Consider the following 27,654-nt stretch of genomic DNA (forward strand, 5'->3'; position numbering starts at 1 on the left):
ATACTGATTGTAATTCTGTCAAGCAGATTGTTTTCATTTGCAGTTTTTAAATTGGTTCTCATTATTTCAGTTTGAATGGATAATAAAATTGTATTTGTAAGCTAATAACAGTTTTGCTTCCCAACAAAAATTTAATCAGGAAGAAGCTCTTCATAAAAATCGAACTTGCGGTCGAACATGAGAATATCTGAATTAGGAGCAAAAGTAGGCGACTCTGCTCCTCACAAATTTTATGACTGATCTGATTATTCAACATTTCAATCTACACCATAACGTTCCTTGTCTTTATTTAGTAAGTGTCAATCTGTTGCTGCAAAAGTATGGATTTGAAAGGATACCTCTAATTTGAAGTAAGATAATGTATGTAGATGTAACAGTTGGATGGAAATTCAGATGTATTGTTCTCAACTTCTGTGTTCTTCGTGAATGCATCTTCAAGTAGTCACTGCATCTTTAATCTGTTATCTCAGGTACAATGGGCACCTTGTTTAGCCTCTCTTGTTTCTCCACATATTTTGGTGAATTGGTAGGAATAAGAGGATAGAGTTGATGAATATGTACGTAGCTGAGGAGCTGGTGTGGGGGAGAAGGGTTTCACATTTTTGGATCATTGGAATATCCTCTGGGGTAGAAGTGACCTGAGCAAGAAGGATGGATTGCACCTGAATTCAAAGGGGTCTAAGATACTGGCAGGGAGATTTGCTAGAGCTGTTAGGGAGGATTTAATCTAATAAGGTTGGGGGCGTGGGACCCAGGGAAATAGTGAGGAAAGAGATCAATCGGAGACTGATACATTGGGAATGGGAGTAAATCAAACAGTCAGGGCAGGTAGGAACAATGCAGAGAACCAGGCAGGACTGATCAATTAAATTGCATTTACTTCAATGCAAGAGGCTGAACTGGGAAGGCAGATGAACTCAGGGCATGGTTAGGAACATGTGACTGGGATATCATAGCAATTACAGAAACATGGCTCAGGGATAGACAGGACTGGCAGCTTAATGTTCCAGGATACAAATTCTATTGGAAGGATAAAAAGAGGAGGGGAAGTGCTGTTTTTGATAAGGGATAGCATTACTGCTGGACTGAGGGAGGATATTCCCTCAAAGAAGTTTTTTGGGTGGAAGTGAGAAATGAGAGGGATGATCACCTTATTGGGATTGTTTATATGCCCCCTAATAGTTAGTGAGAAATTGAGAAACAAATTTGTAAGGAGATTTCAGTTATCTGAAAGAACAATAGGGTGGTTATGGTAGGAGATTTTAACTTTCCAAACATAGACTGGGATTGCCATAGTGTGAAGGGTTTAGATGGAGAGGAATTTGTTTCGTGTCTACATGAAAATTTTCTATTTCAGTATGTGGATGTACCTACTAGAGAAGGTGCAAAACTTGGTCCACTCTTGGGAAATAAGGCAGGGCAGGTTATTGAGGTGTCATTGGGGGAGCACTTTGGGGCCAGCGACTATAATTCTATTAGTTTTTAAATAGTGATGAAAAAGGATAGATCAGATCTAAAAGTGGCTGTTCTAAATTGGAGGAAAGCTAATTTTAATGTTATGAGGCAATAACTTTCAAAAGCTGATTGGGGGCAGATGTTTGCAGGTAAAGGGACAGCTGGAAAATGGGACGTTTTCAGAAATGAGATAACGAGCTCAAAGACCGTATATTCCTGTTAGGGTGAAAGGAAAGGCTGATAGGTATAGGGAAAGCTGGAAGACTAGAGAAATTGAGGTTTCAGTTAAGAAAAAGAAGGAAGCACATGTCAGGTAGAGACAGGATAGATCGAGTGAATCCTGAGAGTATACTTAAGAGGGAAATCAGGAGTGCAAAAAGAGGACATGAGTTAGCTTTGGCAAATAGGATGAAGGTGAATTCAAATGGTTTTTATAAATACATTAAGGACAAAAGGGTAACTAGGGAGAGAATAGGGCCCCTCCTAGATCAGCAAGGCAGCCTGCTTGGAGCTGCAGGAGATGGGGGAGATATTAAACAAATACTTTGCATCAGTGTTTACAGTGGAGAAGGATATAGAAAATATAGAATGTGCGGAAATAGATGCTGACATCTTGAAAAATGTCCATATTACAGAGGTGGTAGTGCTGGATGTCTTGAAATGTATCAAAGTGCGTAAATGCCCAGAACTTGATCAGGTGTACCCTAGAACTCTGGCTAGGGAAGTGACTGCTGGGCCTGTTGCTGAGATAGTCAGGGATGAGGTATCAGACACTGGAGGTTGGCTAATGTGGTTCAGCTATGTTTCCGTGCTGTATATCCCTATGACTATACTTAAGGTGGTAAGGAAAAGCCAGGGAACTATCGACCGGTCAGGTTGACATCAGTGGTGGGCAGGTTGTTAGAGGAAATCCTGAGGGACAGGATTTACACGTGTTTGGAAAGGCAAGGACTGATTAAGGATTGTCAACATGATTGATTGATTGATTGATTTTTTTTAAACAAGTAACAGAGGGGGCTGATGAGGGCAGAGTGGTAGCCATTTGGATGTAGAACTGGCTTGACGGTAGAAGACAGAGGGTGGTGGTGGAAGGTTGCTTTTCAGACTGGAGGCCTCTGACCAGTGATGTGCCACAAGGATCAGTGTTGGGTCCGCTACTTTGTCATTTATATTTGTGATTTAGATGTGAACATTGAACGTATAGTTAGTAAGGTTGCAGATGACACAAAAAATTTGGATGTGTAGTGGACAGCTAAGAAGGCTACCTCAGAGTACCATGGGATCTTGATCAGCTCGGCCAGTGGGCTGAGGAGTGGCAGATGGACTTAGTTCCGATAAATATGAGGTTCTGCATTTTGGAAAAGCAAGTAGAGGAGGACTTGTACACTTAATGGTAAGGTCCTGGGGAGTGTTGCTGAACCAAGATACCTTGGAGTGTAGGTTCATAATTCCATGAAAGTAGAGTTGCAGATAGATAGGATAGTGAAGGCAGTGTTTGCTATGCTTTCCTTTATTGGTCAGAATATTGAGTACAGGAGTTGGGCGGCCATGTTGCGTCCAATCTCCTTCATATCGGAAGGATATTGTGAAATTTGAAACGGTTCAGAAAAGCTTTACAAAGTTGCTGCCAGGGTTGGAGGATTTGTGCTATAGGGAGAGGCTGAATAGGCTGGGGCTGTTGTCCCTTGAATGTGGAGGCTGAGGGGTGACCTCATAGAGGTTTACATAATCATGAGAATGTATAGGATATCTTTTCCTGGGGTGGGAGAGTTCAGATCTAGAGGTCATAGGTTTAGGGTGAGAGGAGAAAGATATAAAAGGAACCCAAGAGGCAACTTTTTCACACAGAGGATGGTGCGTGTGTGGAGTTAGCTGCTAGGGAAGTGATGGAGGCTGGTACAATTTGCAACATTTAACAGACATCTGGATGGGTCTATGAATAGGAAGGGTTGAGGGGGATATGGGCCAAGTGCTGGCAAATGGGACTAGGTTAGGTTAGGATATCTGGTCAGCATTGACACTTGGACCAAAGGGTTTGTTTCTATGCTGTACATCTCTATGACTCTAAGTGTTGCAATTCATCAATGCTTTGCTGTTCTTATTGTACTTGGAAGAAGGACGTGTTGGATGAAATACTTAGTCATAGAGACTTAGAAAATCTCACCTCCTCTCTCCCCCCAAAAAAAAGTATGCTCTCTAGATCTGGACTCCCCTCCTTCTGGGAAAAGACCTTGTCTATTTGAATTTTTATCGCAGTTGTTACATCCATGTGGTGCCCCAAGGCACTTTGGAGCCTAAATGCTGCTTTTGAAGTTTTGTACATGGCAAAATCCATAACAGCATGTGAAATCAATAGAGTTGTTTTTCTTTTTGGTGGTGTTAATTGTCTTGGATACCATTTATGTCTCACGAGGACAACTTCCTAAACCTTGCATTGAGAAGAAGTACCCTGGGATTTTTTTTTATTTATGCTTGAACAAGCAGATGGTTCTTTGAATTAACATCTGAGTCAGTCTCATTAGTGCTGCACTGTAGTTTCAGCCTAAACTACTTGTTCAAGTTCTCAAGTGGGGCATTAGAAGGAAGGATAGAACTATATCTTTACAAATTAGATTTGTCAGTATAAATAAATCTTAAAATACTTCAAATTTGTTAATATCTGGGGCTGGATTATAATGTTAAAATGATGGAAATAGCTTTGTAGCTGACAGTACAGTGCTGACTTATGGATGGCAAAGGACCATTCGGATCATCCTGTGAGGTGACATTGTTAAGAAGCGCCTTTCCAGATTTGCCTGACTGCTGTTTCAGTGGTTTAGGGATAGAACTGGAAATTTCCTGAAAGATTGGTATGAGAACTCAGTTGCATAGACTAAGCTAAGCAAAATGGTTAAAATCATTCTGTTCAAACACTCACATCAGCCATATGTACAGTTTCTGTACATTTGTAAATTATTGTTTGAGAAAGAGTGATTTAAGTCCAGAGGCCTTCACTGAGCAGCTATACTGTTTGTTCTCCTAAATTAGTCAATCTTTTTTACAAAACACAATACACAATGATGAAGTTAACTTGAAACTTCAGCTTCACCAAAACCTTCCAAACCATTTTAAAATGAAGCTGTTTGAGATGCTACTTTGTGCGGTTTAATTCTGATGGAACAGTAGTTCACATTATATCTGCATTAATGCAGGAAATAAAATGAGCTGTGCATTATTAATTCAAATTGTTGAACTTGACAACAAATCATCATTTGTGCACAGTTTATGGGAGTTATAAGCTAGATCAGCAATCAGTGATCTGCTGTCATTGTCGTAGTGTAGGTACACTCCCTGTGTTGTTTAGAAAGGAATTCTAGGAATTTGACACAGTACAAATGCTTGGAGATATAATTCCAACTTGGGGTGGTGTGTGGCTTGGAGGAACTTGCAGATTGTAGTGTCCCATGTATCTACTTCTGTTGTTTTTCCAGATGTTACACTGGTCGATGACAGGCTTGGAAGGAACTTTGAGCTGCTACAGTGAATCTTGTAGTTGGTGCATAATGCTGTTACTATAATTGATGTGGGGACTGAATATAGAAGGTGGTGGTTGAGGTGCTGCTGAAGCGGTTACATTTTCCTGAAGAAGTGCTCATGCCCGAAACATCGATTCTTCTGCTCCTTGGATGCTGCCTGACCTGCTGTGCTTTCCCAGCAACACATTTTCAGCTCTGATCTCCAGCATCTGCAGTCCTCACTTTCTCCTACATTTTCCAAAATGCTGGCAAGCTTTGAATGTTGTTACAGCTGCACTTATTTAGGCAAATTCTGCCATTTTAGCCAAGGGACTGGCTTTGGGAAGTCAGGAGATGAGTTACTTGGCTGCAGAGTCCTCAACTTCTGGCCTGCTCTAGGAACCACAGTATTTGTCTGATCCAGTTCAGTTTCTGGTTACAGGTAAACCCCAAGATGATGATGGAGAGATTCAACAAAGGAAATTCCATTGAATGTTAAGAGGAGAGGGTAATGTTTGTCTTAATGGCAGTGGCTATTGTCTGGCACTTGTGTTGCTCAAATGGCACTAGTCACTTACAAACTGAAGCTAGAAATTTGTCCAGGCCATGCTACATTGGGCATGGACTACTTCAGTATCCAAGGGGTGTAAATAATGCTGACCATTGTGCAATCAACAATAGGCGACCCCAGTTTTGGCACGAGAATGTTATTGATAGAGCAGTTGAAGATGGTTTTAACAAGGACACTACCTTGAAGAACACCTCCAGAGAGATCTGGAGCTGAAATGACCTCCATCAACAGCAACCATTTTCCTTTGTACTAGATAGGATTCCAGTGAGTGGAATGTTTACTTCGATTCTCATTGCTATTTTCCTAGGGCTCCTTGATACCACTAATTGTGCCTTGATGTTAAGGGCAGTCATGTTCATTTTGCCTTTGGGGTTGAGCACTTTTGTCCATATTTGGACCAAGGCTGTGATAATATAAGAGCTGAGTGGCCTCAAAACCCAAACTGAGCATCAGTGTGTTGATTAATTAGAGGTAGTGCTGCTTGATACCAGTGTTGATGATTTCTTATGTCATTTTGATTACAAGCATACTGATAGATTGGTCATAAGCTTGTTAGTTTTGTCCGAATTTTGTCATCAGGGTAAAGCTGGGAAACTGTCTGCACTTTCGGGCCAGTGCTACTGTTATCACTATTGGAATAGATTGACTCCAATATCATTGGTTTTGGGCACAGTTCTTTAGTATAGTCGCAGTGTTATTCAATTGTTTCTTGATCCATTATGGAGTGAGTCAATTTGACTTGAGAATATGCATTTGTGATACTGGGGACCTTAGGAGGAGGCCACCTATATAATAGATTTGCTCCTTTCACACAGAGTGCCCAGAGCTCATATAATCAACTTATCAATCCATGTTTTAGATTCAGCAAAATTATTAATGCAAGGCACATTTTTGAATCCGTTTCTAGCACTTGAAAGCTGACATTTTCAGATACATTTTGATGTGTTAGCATTATAACTTCTATATCATCCTATTGACTGTGGTTTTGTCACACGCAATTAGTTTAGATCACTCCATGATAAGCAGTCATCTTCCTTCCAGGATATCACATTATGCTACTCTGGTAGAAACTCCAGTAGGTCTGGCAGCATCAGAGGAGTGAAAAGAATTAACCTAGAGTTCAGTGACCCTTTTCTACAGATGCTACCAGACTTGAATTTCTTCAGCAATTTCTGTTGTTATTTATTTCACATCTCCAGCATCCGCAGTACTTTGTTTTATTTTATACTAACTGGGTTGATGTTCACAAGGAATTAGTGATGAGGTTATGGCTCTTGTATTAGTTTACTAGAAGATTTACAGGAATATGGTCTCGAATTTAGTGGAAACTTCACAAACATCAAATTAGAGTATTGTGTACCGTATGGTAATATGCTCCATTTTATTGGACAGAAAAGTGGGACCTTACATGTGGATATGATAAATCATATCAGAGGAGATGAGGAATGTTATTTATTGTATTTCTGATTAGAATACTTTTATTGGCCCCATAACAGGAACTAGGGTTGTAGAGTTCAGCCAAATGAAGTAATTTAAAGAAATTAATATTTAATCAATTTAAAGTTCAATTAAATTAATACTATGCCTGAGTGACTTGAGTTTTTCGGGAGTTGCATGGCAAAAGTACCTTGTTTTTCACAGTGATCCAGAATTGGATAAAAACATATTTAAAAATTAGAGTTTTAGAAATGTACAGAATGGAAACAGGCCCTTCAGTCTAACTTGTCCATGCCGACCAGATATGCAAAATAAATTTAGTCCCATTTGTCAGCACTTGGCCCATATCCCTCTAAACCCTTCTTATTCATAAACCCATCTGGATGCCTTTTAAATAATGTAATTGTACCAGCCTCCACCACTTCCTCTGGCAGCTCATTCCATACACGCACCATCCTCTGTATGAAAAAGGTGTCCCTTAGATCCCTTTTAAATCTTTCTCCTCTCACCCTAAACCTATGCCGTCTAGTTTTGGACTCCCCCATCCCAGTCTATTTACCCTGTCCATTCCCCTTATGATTTTATAACTTCTATAAGGTCACCCCTCAGCCTCTGATACTCCAGGGAAAATAGCTGAAGCCTATGCAATCTCTTTCTAGAGCTCAAACCATCCATCCCTGGCAACATCCTTGTAAATCTTTTCTGAACCATTTCAAGTTTCACAACATCCTTCCTATAGCAGGGAGACCAGAACTGAACGTAGTATTCCAATAGTGGCCATACAACTGTCTTGTGCAGCTGCAACATGACCTCCCAACTCCTATCGTCAGTGCTGTGACCAATAAAGGCAAGCATACCAAACGCTGCTTTCACTATCCTGCCTACCTGCGACTCCAGTTCCAAGGAATTATGAGCCTATATTCCAAAGTCTCTTGATTCAGCAACACCCCCCAGGACCATAACCGTTAAGTGTATAAGTCCTGCTCTGACGTGCCTTTCCAAAATTCTAAAGTAAATGCTTTTTATAAGATCATTGGTCTGTATGTGCAAATATACTTATTACCTTTTTTTTTTAGCTTCCCTGCTAACTGTGCAGTTAGGGTTTCCTCAAGCCTCCAATATTAAATTAGCAAAGTATGCTGATTGTTTTTTCTCTCTCATAATTGAGTCCTTGTTCGTTTATTCCAGTTTGTTGTTCATGTGTTTGAGATTCTTTGATCTTACACATATTTAGTTTTTGTTATAGGAATTTATTTGAAAACTTGGGAGTGTAGCAATTATTTAGTAATTTTATTCTACAGTGACTTCCGTTTTACAAATTGATCTTTGCTTCATTTGTTGGAGAAGTTTGGAAATTGGGAAATTTCATTCAATCTTTTATATATAAACATTTTTTATTATTATTGTGCTTAATATTTGCTTATGCAGCCAATAAAATAAGGTTAAACACACATCTTTTCACCTTTAGACATGTGCTGTATTTTCCCAAATGAAGAATCTTGTTCGTGATTTTGTGTTCCAAGTAACTTGTTATTTGTGTGTCTCTTGTTTTCTTTCAGAAAAGTGAAAAATGGGTGCATTTTTGGATAAACCAAAAACAGAGAAACATAATGCACATGGTGCAGGGAATGACTTGCGTTATGGCCTTAGCAGCATGCAGGGTTGGAGAGTGGAGATGGAAGATGCTCACACAGCCATTGTTGGCATTCCTCAAGGTTTGGACACATGGTCCTTCTTCGCGGTGTATGATGGTCATGCAGGCTCTCGTGTGGCAAACTACTGCTCAAAGCACTTACTTGAACACATAACAAGTAATGAAGACTTCAGAGGCACAAATGTGTCTGGGTACCCCATTGAACCTACCATAGAACATGTCAAGAGTGGTATCAGAACTGGATTTTTGAAAATTGATGAATATATGCGAAATTTTTCAGAGCTGAGAAATGGCATGGACAGGAGTGGGTCGACAGCTGTAGCAGTGCTGATCTCCCCAGAGCACACATACTTTATCAACTGTGGTGATTCAAGAGCTGTTCTGTACAGAAACGCACAACTTTGCTTTTCAACACAGGATCATAAGCCTTGCAACCCAAGGGAGAAAGAGCGGATCCAGAATGCAGGGGGCAGTGTAATGATACAGCGAGTTAATGGGTCACTAGCTGTGTCACGAGCACTAGGGGACTATGATTACAAGTGTGTCGATGGGAAGGGGCCTACAGAGCAGCTGGTATCTCCAGAACCTGAAGTATATGAGATTCTTAGAGCAGAAGAAGATGAGTTTATTATACTGGCATGCGATGGCATTTGGGATGTGATGTCCAATGAGGAGCTCTGTGAGTTCGCTAGATCTAGACTAGAGATAACGGATGACCTTGAGAAAGTCTGCAACTGGGTGGTGGACACCTGCTTACACAAGGTAGTTGATACATGTATTTTGTGATGACTTGTTTTGAATTAACCAAACTCGTGTTTTGATGTGATATGGATTGAATTACTGATTTCAACTGTTGAAACCAAGTGGGATCCCACATTTGACTTCTGTAATGTGCATGGTGTTATTCTTAATTTACGTGATTTTGATTCAGAAGTATTTCACTGTTTTATGATTAACTCCGTATGATCTTTCATTGATAACTCTTGGTTTTGTTAATAATTAATATCTGTATGCAATGTGTATTAGGCATTTTATTCAATGCAGAAAACCATAAGGTGGTTCAGAACTGAGTTCATTTATGTTATATATTGATGGAATTTGAAAAATTCTTGATGGCCTAATTCACAGAGTAAAAATTAAAGGTTGTCAATTTCTGTAAAATGTTAAGCAAAACGCGAGGTTGGTTATATCTGCTGCATTTATGATTTTTAAGCCTGTTTAAATTACCTGTTGGCTAGGCGACAGAACAATAAGCTAATTTACTCGTGTTGAATATAATTTATCTTGCGATAAAATCATAAATTGCTTGAAAAACTCAGGTCAGACAGCATCTGTGGACAGAAAGCAGAGTTAATGTTTTCGGTCTAGTGATCATTCTTCACAACAGAAAGGTTGGTTATTTTTAAATTGTCTCCCACGATTCTAGACTTCTCAATCTAGGGAATCATCTTTATTTGTATCTACCCTGTATTGACCTTTATGAATTCTATAAGATTTAGTGAAATCACCCCTTGTTCTTTGAAACTGTAGAAAATCCTAACTCCAAATCTCCAATCCATCATCTTAAATCAGTCTTGTCATCTTGGGAGCCTTCATTCCATTCCCTGTATGGCAATAATGTGGGCTCCAACTTGTGTGTAACTAGACTCCCAGACTGATCTTGAGTCTGCTGTGTTAGTTAATATCAATTGGACAACAACTTCAGTAAAAGTTGACAGAAGTAGAGAGAAAATCAGCCAGGACATTTTGTCTTTAATAGTTCTTCATTGACTGCTTCTGAAAAATGTAGACGAGAACAGTATCGTGATTGTTTGTGATGCTCCATATCATGGAATAATCAGCAGTTTTCCAAATTTTTGCTTCCCACTTGACACATTTATCAGTTAGGTATAGTAGTAAACATTTGGGAATTGATCATTTGTACAAGTCAGTAACTTCAAAAAAGGAAGGAATAATTGAGAGAAACTGCCAAATTCCCTTTGAAGATCTTGAGATTAGAAAATACTAAACCATAATTCTATTACCGAACTTTGGGCTTAAAAACAAAGGGCCCTGAGCACATCAAATGACATTTCCTTAATGCTTTGTTCAAATGAGATTCTTAAGTCTGTTATTGCACAGTGTTGTAAATGTAGAATCTGTCAAATGCAAAAAGCTATATTTTCATAAAGTTATACTTCGCTTATCTTGTTTATCAAGTTTCTCAACTTCTGTTGAGTACTAAAACTGAAGCCCAATTGTTTCAGATATCACAACAGGTTGAGGTCTATATGTTAGTGTTGTCACTCATTTTAAATCCTGGGTTTAATCTGAGGTCTGCTCCCTCCACTGTTGCAATGATGTTCATACATGTAAGCATAGTTCAAGGTCATTTACTAATAACCATGGGTCCAAAATGCATAATTGTCTAGTTGAGTCAAATTAGAAAGTTTGCTCAGACTGATGTGAGAAATGAAATACTACAGTTTGGTGCATTAAAGTTCTCTTTGCAGAGTGAATCTTAAAACAAGTTTGTTTTAAATGCTTTGGTACTTCTCTGGCGTTGCACAATGTTTTATAGCCAGTTGATTATATATTTTGGAGTGTATCTCACTGTTGTAATGTATGAAACATGGCAGTCAACTTGTGCACAGCAAGCATCCATGCTAGCAATCTGATAATGACCACATATCAGGTGTAATGTTAATTTTGACAGATAACTCTTGAATAGGCTGTCTAGGGAGGGAGTGCACGCTTGATTTATTATCTGAAAGAAGATAACTTCAACAGTGTCAATTTAGATTTTTGTGCTCAAATCCCAAAGACAGACGTGAATCCATCAGGTGAGTGAACTACCAACTCAGTAGGCTGCAAATTGCAACCCATGGAAAAATATCCTTTGCTGTACCTTGTCTGCCATTGCTCAAGTTTAGTATAAAAATGGAGAAATGTTTCATAAATCACAATTTACCTTAAGCACAGAATTTCTCTTCAATTTCTTTTGCATTGTTTTAATTTAAAACTCAGATGTTTGGCTGTGTTCAGATTATATCTGCATCTGAATGCTAATGCATTTTGAACTGGAAAAAATGTGTAAGTACAACAAAATTGAAACCTGTTTACAGCCCTAATGTGGTGTTGGTCTAAACCTACATGGATTCAACAAAACTCATAAAATTATGATCTCAATGCTAAAAGTGGGGACAGAAGTAAAATCTTGAATTTGTTTGATGTTTTTGAGTTCTTGTCTTACCTGAAAAGTTGCTATTTCTTTCACATGATCATAATGCTTCAGACCACAGCTGAAACTATACTTCATTTGCGTCAAATTGCATTTGTGCACTGTAATGCAGGAAACTACTTATGGAATTGTAGAACCCAACAGTGTGGAAACAGGCCCTTCGACCCAACAAGTCCACATCGACCCTCTGAAGAGTAACCCGTCCAGACCCATTTCCCCCGCCCAATTATCCGATGTTTAGCCCTTACTAATGTACCTAACCAACACATCCCTGAACACTCTGGGCAATTTGGCACATCTGATTCACCTAACCTGCACATCTTTGGATTATGGGAGGAAACTGGAGCACCCAGAGGAAACCCACGCAGACACAGGGAAAATGTGCAAACTCCACACAGTCGCCTGAGGCTGGAATCGAACTTGGGTCCCTGGTACTGTGAGGCAGTAGCGCTTACCACTGGGCCACCGTGCCGTGCAGTGTTGGAGTGACCCCTCTGAGCGAGGAGATGGCAGCAATCCCACAAGGGATACCCACATGTTGGAACAGCGATGCGGAGGACGGGTTAATGAAGGGAAGGGCATGGATTGCCCCAAGCATCAGTGGTACTCTCGTATCCCTGCCTTAACATGGAGGTGGGATCACGGGAACACCTACTATTGGGGCTGATGGTGATACCACCATCAGTTGCAAAAAAGGGTTTATGTTAATCCAAATCTTTTCTCTTTCTTGCTGTTAAATTCCTTCCTGTGAAGACTGGGTCTGGGTTCCAATTCACCTCTTGCAGTCCAGCCCAACAACTGTCCTTCATATTTAGGCTCAGCGTACTGAAAGCTATTGAGCATTTGAGGGCATCGCAGTCAGTCCAGCCAATTCTTGCAAGCACAGATACAGGCAGGAGAGAAACTCCTCGAGTGGCCATCCGACACCACATGGCAGCGTACCAAATGTGATGCTCCTTACCAGAGTGTAGAGAGGGCTGCTGCTGAGAGGTGCTGAGGCTGCAGTGCTCGATAGCCTGTTCTTGGTTTGGACGATGATCTGATAGACCTGTATCAGGCGCTGGCAAATAAACTCCTCAAATACTTGCTGGACTATCATGACAGGTCTGTCTTCATCTCTCCTATAACCCAGCAGAATACATAGGTCAGAAAAATGATTCCCCTTTGCTCTTTCTTTCAGGACAACAGTAAGAATTGCCACTGGGGCAGCAAGTGTCCAGCCCCAGCCGAGACATCACCATGGAAACATAATTCCCACAATAGAATACAGGTCAAAGCTTGCCCAGTCTGCTGCATTGGAGTGTATAAGTTATCAGCCTATCCCTTTTCTAAGGACCAAACCAAAATCTCGATGCTGTAATTTTACACTGAGTTTCTGTCCCACTTATATTTCAGCAACACCTCCTGTTATGTACACTCTGTAAATCCAGCAAATCTTCCTGCATCACTGCACGGGGACAGAGTGGGGAGGCAGCAGTGCTAACAACTGAGCCATTGAGCTGTCCTTAGCTTCCTGGCCTTGCATATTCAACCTCATCAATCTTCACTGGAAAAGCTTTGGGCTAGTGTTGCTTCACGTTCTGGTAAAACCCTTCCCATTCCCCCCTCGCCTCAATACCTCTCTTGTTTTGAGAAGCCTCTTCAAATCCTGTCCAACAGTGTACCTTTGCTCAGTTCCTTATTATTGTCATCCAACAGGAAGCTCATCAGGACTTGCAGTTGGGTTAAAGATGGTAACGTTGCAGTGATGGCAGAAATAAACAGACCAGTCAGTGAGGGGAGAGGGTAGGTGCTATCCAAGGATAGGAGTGTAAAACCTAGGCTGACAACCTGGTGGCTCAGACTGTTCTGTACTGTTGAATAATTGGGTGTTTTGGGTGATTGGGGAGTGTGGAATGCTGTCTTTACTCTAAGGTGAACCCAGTGATCCCACAGTATTATTCCAAAAACTAAGCGCATTCTTCCTGGTGGCCTATCCAATAGCTGTCTCTCAATTGACATCACTAAAGTGGGTTATCTGGCTGATTGTGGATGCTTACTGTGCATAAATTTCCTACAATTTCCTGTACAACGTATTCCATTGTGAAACATTTTGGATGTCACATAATTGTAATGGGTAGTGTGATTTATTTTTAGACACTCTTGTGTCACAGTGACAATGTCTGTAGCTCCACGCCAGGAGGTCTGGGTTCACTCACTCCAGGAGGGGTGTGATGACACATCTGAGCAGGCAGATTAAAATACCTAAAGGAAGGCTGTCTGCCCTTCGACTGGAAAGCAGCTTAGAGCCCAGATTTAGGTTGAATTGACCACCTTACCTGGAGGTTTAGATGTTCACATGCAGTGAACATAAGCTCTGGTTGAGCCAACATTTATTACCTAGTTGTCCTTCAGAAGGTGGTGGTGATCTTCTGTTTTGAAACGGTGCAGTCGACATCCTGTGGGTTGACACAATGCCTTTGGGTTTTGGTATGGTCGGGGGGTGGGGAGGGAGAGAGGAGGAGGGATTCCAGGATTTTGAATTAGTGACACTGAAGGAAGAGCGATTATATTTCCAAGTCAGCATGGTGAGTGGCTTGGAGAAGAACTTGCAGGTAGTGGTGTTCCCATGTGTCTGCTGCCCTTGTCTGTCGAGATGAAAGTAGCTGTGGGTTTGCAGGGAGTGGGGTTTGTTCCCAGGTATCTGTTATCCTCCTTGTCCTTCTAGGTAGAAGTACTTGTGGGTTTGGACAGTGCTATCTGAGGATCTTTGGTGCATCTTGTATATAGTATGTATTGCATAGTGACACAGTGGTTAGAACTGTTGCCTTGCAGCACCAGGGGCCTGGGTTTGATTCTTCCCTCGGGCAATAAATACATCAAGGAAAAAAGGGTAATTAGGGAGAGAATAGGACCCCTCAAAGATCAGCAAGGTACCCTATGTGTAGAAACACAGAAGATAGAGACATTGCTAAATGAGTATTTTGCATTAGTGTTTAATGTGGAACAAGACATGGAAGATACTGAATGTAGGGAAATAGATGGTGACATCTTGAACAATGTCCATATTTCAAAGGAGGAGGTGCTAGTTTTCTTAAAACACATAAAGGTGGATAAAGCCCCAAGTGTATCCTAGAACTCTGGCAATCTACGGAAGTGATTTCTCGACCCCTTGCTGAGATATTTGGGTCATCAATGGTCAGAGGTAAGGTGCTGGAAGACTAAAGGTTGACTAGTGTAGTACCACGATATCAGAAAGGTCGTAAGGTAAAGCCAAGGTAGTATAGACCATTAAGCCTGACGTCAATGGTGGGCAAGTTGTGGAGGGAATCCTGAGGGACAGGATTTACATATATTTGGAAAGGCAAGGACTGATTAGGGATAGTCAACATGGCTTTGTGTGTGGGAAATCATGTCTCACAAACTTGACTGAGTTTTTTTGGAGAAGTAACAGAGAGGATTGAGGGCAGAGCGGTGGAAGTGATCTGTATGGACTTCAGTAAGGCGTTCAACAAGGTTCCCCATGGGAGACTGGTTAGCAAGGTTAAGTCTCATGGAATACAGGGAAAACTTGCCATTTGGATACAGAACGGGCTTGACGGTAGAAGACAGTGGTGGTGGAGGGTTGTTTTTCAGACTGGAGCCTGTGCCACAAGGATTGGTGGAGAAAGTGAGGACTTCAGATGCTGGAGATCAGAGCTGAAAATATGTTGCTGGAAAAGCGCAGCAGGCCAGGCAGCATCCAAGGAACAGGAGAATCGACGTTTCGGGCATAAGCCTGAAGAAGGGCTTATGCCGAAACATCGATTCTCCTGTTTCTTGGATGCTGCCTGACCTGCTGTGCTTTTCCAGCAACACATTTTCACCACAAGGATTGGTGCTTGGTCCATTGTTTTTCATCATTTATATTAATGATTTGGAATGTGAACGTAGGAGGTATAATTAGTTTACAGATGACACCAAAATTGGAGGTGTAGTGGACAGCGAACAAGGTTACCTCAGAGTACAATGGCTTCTTGATCAGATGGGTCAAGGAGTGGCAGATAGAGTTTAATTCAGAGCACGGTGGCTCAGTGGTTAGCACTGCTGCCTCACAGCACCAGAGTCCCAGGTGCGTTTCCAGCCTCGGGCGACTGGGCAAACTCCACACAGTCGCCCCGTGTCTGTGTAGGTTTCCTCCCACAGTCCAAAGATGTGCAGGTCAGGTGAATTGACCATGCTAAATTACCCACAGTGTTAGGTGCATTTGACAGAGGGAAATGGGTCTGGGTGGGTTACTTTTCAGAGGGTTGGTGTGGACTTATTGGGCTGATGGACCTGTTTCCACACTGTAGGGAATCTAATCTAAATGTGAGGTGCTGCATTTTAGCAGGACTAATACACTTCATGGTAAGGTCCTGGGGAGTGTTGCTGAACAAAGAGACCTTGGAGTGCAGGTTCATAGTTCCTTGAAAGAAGGCTCTCCGGTAGCTAGGGTAGTGAAGAAGGTGTTTAGTATGCTTTCATTTGCTGGTCAGGAATGATGAAGGGCTTATGCCCGAAACATCGAATTTCCTGTTCCTTGGATGCTGCCTGACCTGCTGTGCTTTTCCAGCAACACATTTACAGCTGTACAGGACATTGGTTAGGCCGCTGCTGGAATATTGTGCGCAATTCTGGTTTCCTTCCTATCGGAAGGATGTTGTGACCCTTGAAAGGGTTCAGGAAAGATTTACAAGGATGTTGCCAGGGTTGGAGGATTTGAGCTGTCTGGAGAGGTTCAATAGGCGGGGGCTATTTTCCCCTATCGTGTCGGAGGCTGAAGGGTGACCTTATAGAGGTTTATAAAATCACAAGGGGCATGGATAGTGTAAATAGACATCTTTTTCCTGGGATGGGGGAGTCCAAAGCTCGAGGGCATAGATTTTAAGATGAGAGGAGAAAGATTTAAAAGGGACCTAATGGTAACGTTTTCATGCAGAGGATGGTGTGTGTATGGAATGAGCTGCCAGATGAAGTGGTGGAGGCTGGTACACTTAGTATTTAAAAGGCATCTGTATGGGTACATAACATCAGGAAGAGTTGAGAGGGATATGAGCAAAGTACAGGTAAATGGACTAGATTAATTTAGGATATCTGGTCAAGTTGGACCACAGAGTCTGTTTCTGTGCTGCACATCTCTCTAATTGTTCATGTGGAGTTCGCAATATCTCTGTGTCTGTATGGATTTCTTCCCACATCCAAAGATGTACAGGTTAAGTGGATTGGCCATGCTAAATTGACCATAGTATCCTGGGATGTGCAGGCTAGGTGGGTTAGCCATGCAAAATTAGAAAGCTCTTTGGAAGGTCATTGTGGACTTGATTGACGGAATGGCCTGTTTCCACTCTGTAGGGATTCTGTGTGCTGCTACTGAGTGTTGCTGTTGGAGGGAACGGATGCTTGTGGATGTGGTGCCAATCAAGCGGGCTGCATTGTCCTGGATAATGTCAAACTTCTTGAGTGTTGTTGGAGCTGTATCCATCCAGGCAAGTGGATACTTGTGACATCATACTCTTGACTTGTGCCTTGTTATTGGAGGACAGGCTTTAGGAAGACAGGAGATATGTTACCCACTTATCCAATGCTGGATTGCTGGCTTCCGACCTGGCTAGCTCATTGGCTATTCCAGTTCAGCTTATTCCATGATTCAGTAATGGTAATGCTTTTGAATATTAAGGGGTAATGGTTGGATTGGTTCATCGGAGGTGGTTATTATTAGGCCCTTGCATGGCCTGTTGTACGAAGACCTGATGATATGATCTAGTCTTATATGCCACACCCACTTTCATATTACTAATTGGTAACAAAGTCATGAGTAAGCAATCGAACAAATAAATCTGACAACCCAATTTAGCAACAATGAAGCACTGAGAACGTAAGTGGGGAACTCCAATAGCCATTGCCAAGAGGGTGCAGGCACGATGGGCCAAATGGCCTCCATCTGTGCTGTAACAGTTTTAAGAGTGGTTCATTAGCACCACCATTCACTGAACCAGCTAAGTCTTCAAGGACATAGTTACCAGATAATCTGTGGGTTTGTGGTTGGGGCTGGGTGAACCAGTAGGGGGAACAAAACATAGTCAACGTCATCCTCACTCAGCTCCCTGTTGCAGGTACATCAGTCCATGACAAGATTGTTAGGAATGACTACCGCACAGCCCTCTGGAAGAAACTCTATCTTCACATTGAAGATTGCCACACAACATGATGGAGGTTCTGGGTAGTGTATGCTGTATAGGCTGGAAGCCAGACTGATCTAGCTGGGCATCAAGCCACATTTAATCAACAGGGTAGGAGGGTAGCACCAAGTCCAGCCAAAAACAAGGGTCAATCCCAACAAGACATGACTACTTAGAGTCATAGAGATGTACAGCATGGAAACAGACCCTTTCGGTCCAAACAGCACGTGAACATCTCCAGCACCAATGCTATCGGAGATAGAGCTGCAGCATTTACAGCCATCTTCCACAAGAACTGCCAAGTGGATGATCTCTCTCAGCCTTCTTTTGAGGTTCCCCAACATTTCAGATACCAGTCTTCAGCCAATTTGATTCACTCCGTGTGATATCAACAAACAGTTGGAGACACTGGATACTGCAAAGGCTATGAACCCTGACAATATTCTGGCAATACTACTGAAGGCGTGTGCTCCAGAACTTGCTGCTCCCTTAGCCAAGCTGTTACATTACAGTTACGACACTGGAATCCAGCCGACAATGTGGAAAATTGTCTAGGTATGTCCAGTATATAACAAGCAGGACAGAGGTGATAATAGATTAGAGCTTTAGGGAAGTAGTTACTCCGAAAGTTATAGATGGGTGACACTGAGGGGGAGTAGGAGGAAGCAGCCAGTGCAGGGACCCCCTGCGGTCATTCCCCTGAAGAACAAGTATACCGTTTTAGATACTTGTGGGGGGGATGACTTACCAGGGGTAAGCAACGAGGTTCAGGCCTCTGGCATGGAGCCTGTCCCCGTTGCTCAGAAGGGAAGGGCGGAGAAAGGTAGAGCAATAGTTATTGGGGACTCAATAGTGAGGGGCACAGATAGGCGGTTTTGCGGGGGCGACAGAGACTCACGATTGGTATGTTGCCTCCCAGGTGCAAGGGTACGTGATGTCTCTGATCATGTTTTCCGGGTCCTTAAGGGGGAGGGGGAGCAGCTCCAGATCGTGGTCCACGTTGGCACCAACGACATAGGTAGGAAGAGGGGTGAGGATGTTAGGCAGGCTTTCAGGGAACTAGGTTGGAAGCTCAGAGCTAGAACAAACAGAGTTGTTGTCTCTGGTTTGTTATCCGTGCCACGTGATAGAGTGTCGAGGAATAGGGAGAGAGAACAATTAAATGCGTGGCTACAGGGATGGTGCAGGAGGGAGGGATTCCGGTTTCTGGACAACTGGGGTTCTTTCTGGGGAAGGTGGGACCTCTATAAACAGGATGGTCTATACCTGAACCTGAGGGGCACCAGTATCCTTGGGGGGAGGTTTGCTTGTGCTCTTTGGGAGGGTTTAAACTAACTCTGCAGGGGCATGGGAACCTGGACTGTAGCTTTAGGGTACAGGACCTTGAGTGTAGGGAGGTTAGCAACAAGGCATCGATCTCGAAGGAGGGTGCCTGTAAACAGGAAGGTGGCTTGAAGTGTGTCTACTTCAATGCCAGAAGTATAAGAAATAAGGTAGGTGAACTTGCAGCGTGGGTTGGTACCTGGGACTTCGATGTTGTGGCCATTACAGAGACATGGGTAGAACAGGGACAGGAATGGCTATTGCAGGTTCCAGGGTTTAAATGTTTTAGCAGGGTCAGATATGGGGGTAAAAGAGGGGGAGGTGTGGCGTTGCTTGTCAAGGATAGTATTACAGCGGTGGAAAGGACGATGGAGGAAGACTTGCCATCTGAGGTAGTTTGGGCTGAGGTTAGAAATAGGAAAGGTGAGGCCTTCCTGTTAGGAGTTTTCTACAGGCCTCCTAATAGTCCATCAGAAGTAGAGGAAAGTATTGCGAGGATGATTCAGGAGAAGAGTGAAAGTAGCAGGGTGGTTGTTATGGGGGACTTTAACTTCCCAGATATTGACTGGGAAAGCTATAGCTCGAGTTCGTTAGATGGATCGGTGTTTGTCCAATGTGTGCAGGAGGGTTTCCTGACACAATATGTAGACAGGCCAACAAGAGTTGAGGCTATACTGGATTTGGTTCTAGGTAATGAACCAGGCCAGGTGTTAGACTTGGAGGTAGGTGAGCACTTCGGGGACAGTGACCACAACTCGGTGACTTTTACTCTAGTGATGGAGAGGGATAAGTGTGCACTGCAGGGCAAGAGTTATAGCTGGGGGCAGGGAAATTATGATGTGGTGAGGCACATCACCACATGATGTGGATTGGAAAAATAGGCTTCAAGGGAAGAACACAAATGATATGTGGAGATTGTTCAAGGAACAGCTAATGGGTGTCCTTGATAAGTATGTACCAGTCAGGCAGGGAGTAAAGGGTCGTGTGAGGGAGCCGTGGTTTAATAAGGAATTGGAATCCCTTGTGAAAGGGAAGAGGGCGGCCTATGTAAAGATGAGGTGTGAAGGTTCAGTTGGGGCGATTGAGAGTTATAAGGTAGCCAGGAAGGATCTAAAGAGAGAGCTAAGAGCAGCGAGAAGGGGACATGAAAAGTCCTTAGTTGGTAGGATTAGAGAAAACCCAAAGGCTTTCTATAGGTATGTCAGGAATAAAAGGATGACTAGGGTAGGTATCGGTCCAGTCAAGGATAGTAGTGGGAAGTTGTGTGTGGAGGCGGAGGAGATTGGAGAGACACTAAATCAATACTTTGCGTCAGTATTCACTCAGGAACAGGACACTGTTGCTGATGTGAATATTGAGTCACAAGTGATTAGAATGGATGGCCTTGAGGTATGTAGGGAAGAGGTCTGGGGAATACTGGAAAGGATGAAAATAGATAAGTCCCCTGGGCCTGATGGCATTTATCCTAGGATCCTCTGGGAAGCTAGGGAGGAGATAGCGGAGCCATTGGCCTTGATTTTTATGTCGTCGTTGTCTACGGGAATAGCGCCAGAAGACTGGAAGATAGCGAATGTGGTCCCCTTGTTCAAGAAGGGGAGTAGGGATAGCCCTAGTAACAATAGGCCAGTAAGTCTCACTTCTGTTGTGGGCAAAGTCTTAGAGAGAATTGTAAGGGATAGGATTTATGAACATCTGGATAGGAATGATGTGATCAAGGATAGTCAGCATGGTTTTGTGAAGAGCAGGTCGTGCCTCACAAACCTTATTGAGTTCTTCGAGAAGGTGACCAAGGAAGTGGACGAGGGTAAAGCAGTAGATGTGGTGTATATGGATTTTAGCAAGGCGTTCGATAAGTACCCCATGGTAGGCTAATGCAAAAACTACGGAGATATGGCATTGAGGGTGCATTAGAGGTTTGGATTAGGAATTGGCTGGCTGGAAGGAGACAGAGGGTAATAGTTGATGGTATAGGTTCATCTTGGAGTGCAGTTACTAGCGGTATTCCACAAGGTTCTGTTTTGGGACCATTGCTGTTTGTCATTTTTATAAATGACCTAGAGGAGGGGCTTGAAAGCTGGGTGAGCAAGTTTGCGGATGACACGCAAGTTGGTGGAGTGGTGGACAGCGAAGAAGGATGTGGCAAATTACAGCGGGATATAGATAAGTTGCAGAGCTGGGCAGAAAGGTGGCAAATGGAGTTCAATGTAGCTAAGTGTGAAGTCATTCACTTTGGTAGGAGTAACAAGAAGATGGATTACTGGGCTAATGGTAGGCTACTTAGTAGTGTGGATGAGCAGAGGGATCTTGGTGTCCATGTACACAGATCTCTGAAAGTTGCCACCCAGGTAAATAGTACTGTGAAGAAGGCATATGGTGTACTGGGCTTTATTAGTAGAGGAATTGAGTTCCGGAGTCCTGAGGTCATGTTGCAGTTATATAAGACTCTGGTGCGGCCTCATCTGGAGTATTGTGTGCAGTTTTGGTCGCCATACTATAGAAAGGATGTGGAGGCATTGGAACGAGTGCAGAGGAGGTTTACCAGGATGTTGCCTGGCATGGTAGGAAAATCGTATGAGGAAAGGCTGAGGCACTTGGGGCTGTTCTCATTGGAGAAAAGAAGGTTTAGGGGAGACTTGATATAGGTGTACAAGATGATTAGGGATTTAGATAGGGTTGACAGTGAGAACCTTTTTCCGCTAATGGAGTCAGCTTTTACTAGGGGACACAGCTTTAAATTAAGGGGTGTTAGGTATAGGACAGATGTTAGGGGGAGATTCTTTACTCAGCAGGTTGTGAGTTCATGGAATGCCCTGTCAGTAGCAGTGGTGGACTCTCCCTCTTTATGGTCATTTAAGCGGGCATTGGATAAGCATATGGAGGTTATTGGGCTAGTGTAGGTTAGGTAGGCTTCGGTCGGCGCAACATTGAGGGCCGAAGGGCCTGTCCTGCACTGTATTTTTCTATGTTTTATGTACCTCTGAAATCTTTCCAATAGCACCAAGTGAATTTGGTTAGTTTTAGTTAATTAACAATAGCTTCAAAATTTAAGCTGTTTTGATTCAGCATTGTATCGAGTGAGTGATGGGAAAAAAGACCTTGCAGGTAACCTAAACGACAGTTAATCCAACTCTACTCTTGTGCTTAGTATTCATATTCAAACATCCAGAATGGAAAAAAATGTTCATTTGGGCATGCTGTGTTTATCTGATAGCTATTCATGAAGTTCAGTGAGTATGGTACAACTCAAGGCAAGTTCTTTCCATTAACGATGTAACTTAGTCATTGAGTTTAGATTAGATTACTTACAGTGTGGAAACAGGCCCTTCGGCCCAACAAGTCCGCACCGACCCGCCGAAGCGCAACCCACCCATACCCCTACATTTATCCCTTACCTAACACTACGGGCAATTTAGCATGGCCAATTCACCTGACCCGCACATCTTTGGACTGTGGGAGGAAACCGGAGCACCCGGAGGAAACCCACGCAGAGTTATATAGCTTGGAAACAGTCCCTTTGAAGCAACTGATCCATTTCGACCAGATTTCCGCAACTGAACAAGTCCCATTTGCTAGCACTTGGCCCATATCCCTGTAAACGCTTCCTATTCATATAACCCTCCAGATGCCTTTTAAATGTTGTAATTGTACCTGCCTCCTCCACTCCCTGTAGCAGCTTATTCCATGCACGTACCACTCTGTGTGTGAAAATGTTGCACCTTCGGTCCCTATCAAATTATTCCTGTCTCAACTTAAAACAATGCCCTCTACTTTTGGACTCCCCAATCCTAACAATTACATAAAATTAATGGTGCTATATGATTGTGGTACATGCCACTAACGCCAAACTCCTCTTTGCACAGATCTATGTGCCAGCCCAGCCCATGGATTAAGACCATAAGACATAGGAGTGGAAGTAAGGCCATTCGGCCCATCGAGTCCACTCTGTCATTCAATCATGGCTGGGCATTTCAACTCCACTTACCTGTATTCTCCCCGTAGCACTTAGATTCTTGATGTCTCGAGGAATTATCAATCTCTGCCTTGAAGACATTTAGTGTCCTGGCCTCCACTGCACTCTGCGGCAATGAATTCCACTGGCCCAGCACTCTCTGGCTGAAGAAATGTCTCCGCATTTCTGTTCTGAATTGACCCCCTCTAATTTTAAGGCTATGTCCACGGGTCTTAGTCTCCTCGCCTAACGGAAACAATTTCCTAGCGTCCACCCTTTCCAAGCCATGTATTGTCTTGTAAGTTTCTATTAAGTCTCCCCTTAATCTTCTAAACTCCAATGAATACAATCCCAGGATCCTCAGCCGTTCCTCGTATGTTAGACCAACCATTCCAGGGATCATCTGTGTGAATCTCCACTGGACACGTTCCAGTGCCAGTATGTCCTTCCTGAGGTGTGGGGACCAAAACTGGACACAATACTCCCAAATGGGGCCTAACCAGAGCTTTATAAAGTCTCAGTAGCACAACGACGCTTTTATATTCCAACCCTCTTGAGATAAGTGACAACTTATTCGCTTTCTTAATCACGGACTCAACCTTCATGTTTACCTTTTAGAGAATCCTCGACTAGCACTCCCAGATCCCTTTGTACTTTGGTTTTACGAATTTTCTCACCGTTTAGAAAATAGTCTATGCTTTTATTCTTTTTTTCCAAAGTGCAAGACCTCGCATTTGCTCACGTTGAATTCCATCAGCCATTTCCTGGACCACTCTCCCAAACTGTCTAGATCCTTCTGTAGCCTCCCCACTTCCTCAGTACTACCTGCCTGTCCACCTAACTTCGTATCATCTGCAAACTTGGCTAGAATGCCCCCAGTCCCTTCATCCAGATCATTAATATATAACGCGAACAGCTGCGGCCCCAACACTGAACCCTGCGGGACACCGCTTGTCACCGGCTGCCATTCCGAAAAAGAACCTTTTATCCCAACTCTCTGCCTTCTGTCAGACAGCCAATCCTCAATCCATCCCAGTAGCTCACCTCGAACACCATGGGCCCTCCCCTTGCTCAGCAGCCTCCCATGTGGCACCTTTATCAAAGGCCTTTTGGAAGTCTAGATAGACCACATCCACTGGGTTTCCCTGGTCTAACCTACTTGTCACTTCTTCAAAGAATTCCAACAGGTTTGTCAGGCACGACCTCCCCTTACTAAATCCATGTTGACTTGTTCTAATCAGACTCTGCTCTTCCAAGAATTTAGAAACCTCATCGTTAATGATGGATTCTAGAATTTTACCAACAACCGAGGTTAGACTAATTGGCCTGTAATCTTCCATCTTTTGTCTTGATCCTTTCTTGAACAAGGAGGTTACAACAGCGATCTTTCAATCACCTGGGACTTTCCCTAACTCCAGTGACTCTTGAAAGATCTCAACCAATGCTTCCGCTATTTCCTCAGCCACCTCTCTCAGAACTCTAGGATATATCGGGAGGGTTAGAAGAATTTAGGATTCATATAATTTGTGTAGGTGTATAATGGTGTGTTCTGTGATGGAACTGGTCCTCCTGGGGGTGGAGGTGGAGGAATTGGGAATACAGGATGGCACTTTCGCGGGAGGTAGGGTGGGAAGAGGCATAATCCAGGTAGTTGTGAGAGTCGGTGGGTTTGTAAAAAAAAAAGTTAGTGTCAAGTCGGTCGTCATTAATGGAGATGAAGAGGTCCAGGAAGGGGAGGGAGGTGTCAGAGTTGGTCCAGGTGAATTTAAGGTCTGGGTGGAATATGTTGGTGAAGTTGATGAATTGTTTAACGTCCTCGCGGGAGCATGAGGTGGCGCCAATGCAGTCATCAATGTAGCGGAGGTGGTGCTGGTGTAACTACAGAAGATGGACTGTTTTGCGTAGCCAACAAAGAGACCGGCATATCTGGGCCCCATATGGGTGCCCATGGCTACCCCTTTGGTCTGGAGGAAGTGGGAGGATTTGAAGGAGAAATTGCTAAGGGTGAGGACCAGTTTAGACAAACAAATGAGTGTGTCGGGAGTGGAAGAAATGGAGGGTTTGTGGGCCCTGGTCACGGCGGATGGAGGTGTAGAGGGATTGGATGTCCATGGTGAAGATGAGGGGTTGGGCCGGGGAAACGGAAGTCTTGGAGGAGGTGGAGGGCGTGGGTTGTGTCTTGAACGTATGTGGAGAGTTCCTTGACTATGGAGGACTATGACAGTGTCAAGGTAGGTGGAGATGAGTTTGATGGGGCAGAAGCAGGCTGAGACGATGGGTCGGCCAGGGTGGTCAGGCTTGTGAATCTTGGGAAGGAAGTAGAATCCGGCAGTGCGGGGTTCCTGGACCATGAGGTTGGAAGCTGTGGGTGGGAGATCTCCTGAGGTGGAGGTTCTTTATGGTCTGGGAGATGACGGTTTTGTGATGGGGGTGGGGTGGGGTCATGGTCAAGGGGGCGGTTGGAGGATGTGTCTTCGAGTTGGCGTCTGGCTTCAGCGGTGTAGAGGTCAGTGCGCCAAACTACCACTGCACCCCCTTTATCTGCTGGTTTGATGATGAGGTTGGGATTGGAGTTGAGGGAGTGGAGGGCTGCGCGTTGTGAGGGGTAGGGGGGGTAGACAGGTTGAGGCGTTTAATGTCTCAGCGGTAGTTGGAAATGAAGAGATCGAGGGCAGGTAATAGACCAGCGTGGGTTGTCCAGGTGGATGGAGTGTGTTGGAGGCAGGCAAAGGGGTTCTTGGAAGGTGCGGAAATCTTGATTGTAAAAGTAAGCGTGGAGGTGGTAGAAGAAGTGTTCACCATCATGGTATGTATTAAATTCACTGGTGTGTGGATGGAGGGGGTTAAAGATGAGGCCTTTGTTGAGGACTGATCGTTCGTCCTCAGTGAGGGGGAGGTCTGGGGCGGATGGTGAAAACTTGGCAAGGCTAGGAGCTGGGACCTGGGGTAGATGTGGAGCTGGGAGAGGGGGTGGAACCTGTAACTAGGTTGGGTGTGATGTTAGGGGGAATGGGGGTGGAGTCATGAGCAGGGGTGTATTCCCCTCAGGGTTCTGGGGGATGGGGATGGTGACGGTGACAGTGGGACCTGCGGGGGGCGTGTCAGCTGAATGCAAGTGAGTGGCGATGGGGGTGGAAGAGGTGACAAACACGGCAGTGGTGGGGCACGGAAGTCACTGAGCATGTGACATCAGTGATGATGTGAGGGGCAGAAGTGATATCACTTGTAGTGCGTGAGGAATTGTGAGGGGTGGAAGTGGCTGTGGAAGCGACCGTGATGTGCAGGTCAGGTGAATTGGCCATACTAGTGTTAGGTGCATTAGTCAGAGGAAAATGGGCCTGGATGGGTTACTGTTGTTGGGCCAGGGAGAGTTGGTGTGGACTTGTTGGGCTGAAGGGCCTGTTTTCACACTGTAGGGAACCTAACCTAATCAAATCAAAAAAACCAACAACACACTGAAACAGCAGCTAATGAACTTGAAAGACCCTATACAGACAACAAGCAAAACTAAATGCTTGCAAAATCTGTAACAAATGCTACATAGGACAAACAGGCAGAAAACAGGCCACCAGGATACATTAACATCAACCCGCAACCAAAAGACATGACCCACTCTCACTAGTATCCTTGCATGCAGATGAGGAAGCACACCACTTTGGCACAACACGTCCTTGCAAGGACAAGCCAAACAGAGACACGCATGAAAATTCCTCGAACTGTGGCATTCCAACTGGCACTCTATCAGCAAACTACTTGGACCTCATTTACTACCCTCTGAGAAAAAGAACATGAAATGGCATCACCACAGGAAATGATGTCTCCAACCCAAGGGAACCTAAACCTGCACCCCAAGCAAAACTCCCCAGGACCTTACCATTAAGTGTATAAAATCCTAACCTGATTTACCTTACCAAAATGTTACACCTCCCATTATCTAAATTAAACACCATCTGTCACTCTTCAGTCCATTTGCTCTTCTGATCAGGTCCTGTTGTCCTCTGAGTTAACTACCTTCACTGTCCACTATACCTTCTATTTTGGTGTCATCTGCAAACTTCGTAACAAAGCCTCCTAAGTTCACATCTGCATCATTTGATATAAATGACAAAGAAAGGAGTGTACCCAGCATTGATCTTTGTGGCATGCTACTGGTCACACGTCTCCACCATCCGCCTTTGTGAGGAAGGAATTTCCACAAATGTCCCCTCCAACATGGTTAGGAAGCCCAAACCATAAGTGCACAAGAAAAGGCAGAAAAATTTGCGTTAATCTTCACCTGGGGTTTGGGGGGTTGTGATGCAGTAAGATATAGCACTGAGGGAAGGTGATTATGATTGGTGGTGGTCAGCCATCTCAGACACAAGGTATCATT

At 43.6% G+C, this 27,654-nt stretch overlaps 1 protein-coding gene across 4 annotated transcripts in view; it reads left to right on the forward strand.

The window, feature by feature from the left end:
* The window catches only part of ppm1ba (protein phosphatase, Mg2+/Mn2+ dependent, 1Ba), a 207,477-nt gene that overhangs the window by 110,636 nt on the left and 69,187 nt on the right, over positions 1-27,654 (forward strand). For all 4 annotated transcript variants that reach the window (XM_060831375.1, XM_060831379.1, XM_060831378.1 and 1 more), the window contains exon 2: positions 8,517-9,373. In XM_060831375.1, coding sequence (XP_060687358.1) covers positions 8,528-9,373 — 846 coding nt within the window. In that variant the 5' untranslated portion in view covers positions 8,517-8,527. The remainder of the gene's footprint in view (positions 1-8,516; positions 9,374-27,654) is intronic.

This window comes from Hemiscyllium ocellatum, chromosome 10 (assembly GCF_020745735.1).
Source record: "Hemiscyllium ocellatum isolate sHemOce1 chromosome 10, sHemOce1.pat.X.cur, whole genome shotgun sequence".
Taxonomy (NCBI): domain Eukaryota; kingdom Metazoa; phylum Chordata; class Chondrichthyes; order Orectolobiformes; family Hemiscylliidae; genus Hemiscyllium; species Hemiscyllium ocellatum.